General features: G+C 42.3%; 1 protein-coding gene across 1 annotated transcript; it reads left to right on the top strand.

The window, feature by feature from the left end:
- LOC107610458 lies at nt 1,904-4,798 on the top strand. The gene is made up of 5 exons (XM_016312507.1): nt 1,904-2,041; nt 3,964-4,091; nt 4,193-4,322; nt 4,405-4,464; nt 4,538-4,798. The coding sequence occupies exons 1-5, from the start codon at nt 1,904-1,906 to the stop codon at nt 4,796-4,798; spliced, it is 717 nt and encodes a 238-aa protein (XP_016167993.1).

The raw sequence follows: 5,646 nt of genomic DNA, 5'->3' as shown, positions 1-5,646 counted from the left end.
CCAAAAGCCCTCCGGTATCGGTGGTGTGAATCCCATCCGGTACACACTGAACACTGAACTAATCTGATACACGCTGTGAACATAAGAGGACCAGGTAACCCGTGAGTAGGCGCAGCATGCAAGTGCGTGCTGACACGGGAAATGAAGCGCCTGGAAGTACCCGCAGTCACAGGTCCGAGAGACAAGCGATACTCTGTAGGTACCCAATGAGAAAGAGCCCGTCGGAGTGGTCTCGGCTACGGTGAACTCGGAGTTATCCCGGTCATACAAAGTCACCGTGAAGCACCTGGCCGTCTTCAAGTTGGCCTCTATACACTTCACCAAGTACTGACTGAATTGTTGTCCGGTTCCCATCTGGGCCTCAGCCTCTCTCCCCTTGCGAACAAAGAGTTCCGCAAGCCTTCCATATGTTGCCTTCACCAGAGAGCATACAGGAAGGTTCCTGACACCCTTCAGGATTGAGTTCACACACTCGGAGATATTCGTCGTCATGTGACCGAATCTTCGTCCCTCATCACGATGCTGAGTCCACAAGGAATAATCAATCCGGTTCGTCCACTCACACATCGCCGGGTCTTCAGACCGAAGAATATCAAACCAGTAATCAAACTCAACCTCGGTCTTGGCATATGCGGCATTCACTAGAAGCCTACGTGCGTCTTTGCACTTGAAGGTAAGGGCAAAATTAGCCGCTACGTGTCAAATGCAGAATGCACGGTATGCAGATGGAGGTAACCAACCTCCGTCCGGAGCCTCAAGTGCAGCCTTGATGCCGTTATGCCTGTCCGATATAACCGGAAGACCTGACTGCGGTGTCACGTGCTGCCAAAGGTGGGAGAGAAAGAATGACCAAGACTCTGCATTCTCACCTTCTACTAGTGCGAATGCAACAGGTAGAATGTTGGAGTTCCCGTCCTGTGCAATCGCGATGAGCAAAGTACCCCCGTACTTCCCATAAAGATGGGTGCCATCAATGCTAACTAGGGGCTTGCAATGGCGAAATGCTTGGATGAGCGGTGGAAACGTCCAGAAAAGTCTGTGGAAAAAAGCTTCAGACTCGTCTACTTGTCCACTAACTCGAACGGGGCTCGTCTGTAGGATTGCAACAGTACCGGGCATCGTCAACTGGACTCCCAAAACCCACCTGGGGAGCTCGTTGTATGACTCATCCCAGTCACCGTATACGAGGGCAATAGCCTTCTGCTTCGCCATCCAGACCCTCATGTAAGTCGGCCTAAACCCGAAGTGTGCTGCCGTGGCATTTAGGAGCACCTTGATGCTGACGGATGCATCAGCCCTAACCATTGGCATAATGAACGCCGAAATCACATGATAATCCAAGCTCCTGTGGTCACTCGAGATGGAGGTCGCAAGACAAGTGTGAGGTCCATTGTACTGTTTGACCTCCCAAATGCCCTTGCGCTTCCGCAGACTCAGTCGAATCAACCATGTGCACCCATTCCCAAACTCAGAACACTTGCCCACATAACGGCGATGATCAGACTCCCCAACCTTGTACTGTACCCCTCGCTGGATGCTGTAAGTCTTCACACTTAATAGGGCCTCATCTTTATCCTGAAATTGCTGACCAACCTGAAACTCTGTCAGACCAGCAGTCCCTTCAGCATCTCTAGCTCCGAATCCAACAGAGTGCCCTGAAACACCCTCTTGCCTCATGGCATCCAGGTCCAAAGAGGAAAAATGTGGTGGATACTGCTGTGTGCCAGAACTAGAACCACCGACCGCCAATGCAGGCTCAGTCGCTCCAACCTCGTCGCCGCTGTCATCCTCAATCATATCCGGCTCGACGTCGTCCTCCTCTACATCACCCAACACTCCGTCTCCGACGCCAACCGGTGGAACGCCCTGTAAAGCATTCGGCAGAATATCAACTGATCCTACCATGTCGCCTACTCCATCATTGAGATCAATAGCAAAAGACGGGGAGGCAACTGGTTGGACCGCTGGCTCGTACACAGGGACGGATGAAGAAGCAACGGCAGGCCTGGAACTGGAACCGGCTGCCGCGGCTTCATTGGTGGTATTCCGGTTCGAACCCCCTGAGCTGGATACCACATCAACCAGCTTTGCCAACAACTCTGGTGTCCTCACCTCGGGAAACTGCCTCCGACATAGAAACATGACTTACAGGTCCTCATCACTACCAATCGTGAAACAATCATACTTCACGGTATCCTGCAAGACCGTGATTGGAATGCGATAGAAAAACTTCTTAACTCGCTTCGCACCTTCCAGACCAAGTTTCATCAGCACAGATCTAACAAGGTCATCATAGCTCGTCGTTGGTTTCACGACAATACAGAGAGGATCCTTATCAGTAAACTTCACACCGGAGCGAGTTTTCCTCTTAATGGATCCTCTGTGGTGAATCAAAACCACAAAACTCTCCTCACTAGCCATCTTACACCCTCTAATGAGAGCAATTCACGTTTACAATCATATATATACTGCTCTGTCTACCACTAAATCGAACCGGACTGGTTCGAATTCGGGTTTGTGTAATTCGAACCAGCTTGGTTCGAATTACTTGATGCAGCGTCTCTCCCTATAATTCGAACCAGCTTGGTTCGAATTATATGCTGCATTTTTTTCCTCTGTAATTCGAACCACCTTGGTTCGATTTACTTGAACCAACTTCTCTCCATGTAATTCGAACTGGATTGGTTCGAATTATTAATGAATGGAGTTCGAACCATGCTGGTTCGAATTATATAAATATAGGGTTTGGTTCATTGCTGAAACGAATTTCACTTTGGTTCATTTAGATAATTTGCAACTTCCCTTGGTTTATTCTAGTTTTTTGCCCTTCATTAAATAGAAATACATACTACACGAGTTAACATGAAATTTTTTGTTTATTTATTTATTTATAGATCGAAATTCTATTTAAGAATTTAATTAGTCGTCTGATGTTTTGTCGCTAAAAAATTTTAATGAAAATTATACAATTGACTGTAAAAATCTTTTATAATTACTGTTAAAGTCTTTTTAATAACTACAAAAATTATAAAATTATCATTATAACATATAATAATAATAACAAATATATAACTGCCGTCAAAACATAAGTAAAATAGGATATATAATAATTATTATGTTACTATCGTTCAAGATTTGCTACTAAAAATGATTTTGCTGTAGTGTTAGTGTTGACAATAAATTATTGTATATCCAAAGTATTATTTTTGTTCATGAATCCTTTATATTTTTAAACATGGATAATATGAATTAATATTCAATTTGATTTCTAAAATTTAAGGTTAAACTTAAATTGATCCTTAAAATTTTAATTGATCGAAATTCAACCCTAAATTTTCAATTGTTCTGTCACAACCCAATTTAGATAGTTACCAATGCTAAAAAAAGGTTTCCCAGCTAGTCTATTACCATACCGTTCTTAAATACTTTCTTTTCAAAATACATCATTTAAAAGATACCCTAATTTAACACAGCATCTATTATATAGCACAAATATAAATTTATAAAAATATATAATACTATCAAACATGAAAGATTTTGTTTATGATATATGGAACATTAATTAAAAAATCTAAAAATACAATACAAATTACATGGCGTTTAGAAGATAAGGGCTCACCAAAAGCCAATTTCTATTGAGAGATGGAAGAATTAGGATTCTGATTTTTATCTGTATTTGAACAAAAAATAATGAATAAATAATATATCTGTAATCCATATGAAAATATATTTTATATCGGAATTCAATAATCAAATCAATAAGTATAAAAAGAGAATTCTTAATTTTGAGACTCCATTTTAAAGGGTAGTCCTTTCATTTTTTTAGTGTGTCAGAACGAATTAACAGATCTAACATGTGAATTACACGTTAGACTAGTATCATTCTTACTAGTTGAAATCTAAACAAAATGCATTTACGATTAACATCATCGTGATTAGTTACATTTTTTATTGGACTTTCAGAAAGCGTACGATAGGGTGAGATGGAACTTTGTGGATATTGTGCTACAACAGATGGGCTTTGGTCTTAGATGGAGGACATGGGTGAAGGAATGTGTGACTACAGCGTCTATGTCGGTGTTGATCAATAGGTCACTGTCAAAGCCGTTCAAGATGGAGATAGGTCTTAGACAAGGAGATCCTCTCTCTCCCTTAGCTTTTTGTTCGTTCTTGTTGTTGATGTCTTACACAGGATGGTGGGCGAGGCAGTCAGCAATGGGCGCATTTCTCCACTGTTAGTGGGAGGAGACAACATAGAGTTGTCGCATCTCCAATTTGTAGATGACACAATTTTATTTTGCCCACAGGAAACGGAGACGATTGTGAACTATAAGAGACTTTTGCGTTTCTTTGACTTGATGTCTGGATTAAGTATAAACTTTGATAAGTCAACCTTGATTTCAGTTAACTGTGAGCAGGCGTCTTACACAGCGAGGCAGTCAGCAATGGGCGCATTTCTCCACTGTTAGTGGGAGGAGACAACATAGAGTTGTCGCATCTCCAATTTGTAGATGACACAATTTTATTTTGCCCACAGGAAACGGAGACGATTGTGAACTATGTGAACTATAAGAGTTTCTTTGACTTGATGTCTGGATTAAGTATAAACTTTGATAAGTCAACCTTGATTTCAGTTAACTGTGAGCAGGAATGGGTGACGGATATGTGTGGTTTGTTGGGATGCACCCAAGCTACTTTACCTGTCAGGTATTTAGGAATCTCGCTAGGCGCAAACCCCCAGTTGGTGAAGACATGGAAACCGATCATAGACAAGGTGGAAGATAAGCTCAGTTTGTGAAAAGCTAAGTCCCTCAACAAAGCTGGCAAGCTGGTACTCATAAAATCTGTCCTAAATAGTCTGCCAGTCTACTACTTAAGCTTGTACAAAATGCCAAAAGCGGTTGCAGAAAAGATAATTGGGTTACAGAGAAGGTTTTTGTGGAGTAAAGAAGATGAGAAAAATGGTATACCACTTGTGAAATGGGAGATGGCGCAAGCTCCGAAAAAGTTAGGCGGTTTGGGGATGGGGGATGCGCTAATCAGAAATACAGCGCTTCTGTTCAAGTGGTGGTGGCGTTTCTCAAAGGAAGATTGTCCGCTGTGGAAGAAGGTTGTTTGTTCTTGTAATCTCTTGGACCCTTCTGTAATGTTGTCAAAACAGCCACTGCCTTTAAGAGGTGGCCCGTGGAAAGATATTTGTCAGCTTAGTATTAAAGAACCACATGTGAGAGATATGATGATTAGTGGTTTGGCTATGGAGGTGGGAAATGGCAGGCGTACTCAGTTCTGGGTGGATGATTGGCTACAAGGTGGTACGTTGAAAGATAGCTTTCTGAGACTCTTCTCTGTTTCAAATCAACAAAGATCTATGGTAGGGGATTGTGGGTTCTGGGATGGGATAGAATGGGTGTGGAACTTTCAGTGGAGGAGAGAGTTATTCCAATGGGAACTTGAGTTGCTCAATCAACTCCATGACCGACTACGACTAGTGAGAATGTCCCCTAGTAGAGAGGACACAATTGTATGGAAATTTGATAAAAAAGGTATTTATTCTACTAATTCTTTTGTGCAGGTGTTGCAGAATGAGACCCTCCCAGAAGACATCACAAGTTACAGCTTCACTAGTGCCATTTGGAGAGGATTGGT

Source organism: Arachis ipaensis, chromosome B08 (assembly GCF_000816755.2).
Source record: "Arachis ipaensis cultivar K30076 chromosome B08, Araip1.1, whole genome shotgun sequence".
NCBI lineage: Eukaryota > Viridiplantae > Streptophyta > Magnoliopsida > Fabales > Fabaceae > Arachis > Arachis ipaensis.
This window is presented reverse-complemented; position numbering and strand designations above follow the sequence as displayed.

What these genes read in the sequence shown, in the direction of transcription:
- LOC107610458 (XM_016312507.1), top strand. Translation starts at nt 1,904, where the DNA reads ATGTCGCCTACTCCATCATTGAGATCAATAGCAAAAGACGGGGAGGCA. An exon ending in CTGCCGCGGCTTCATTGGTG is followed by an intron (nt 2,042 to 3,963) that starts GTATTCCGGTTC and finishes TTGGACTTTCAG; the next exon opens with AAAGCGTACGATAGGGTGAG. An exon ending in CACAGGAAACGGAGACGATT is followed by an intron (nt 4,323 to 4,404) that starts GTGAACTATAAG and finishes CCTTGATTTCAG; the next exon opens with TTAACTGTGAGCAGGCGTCT.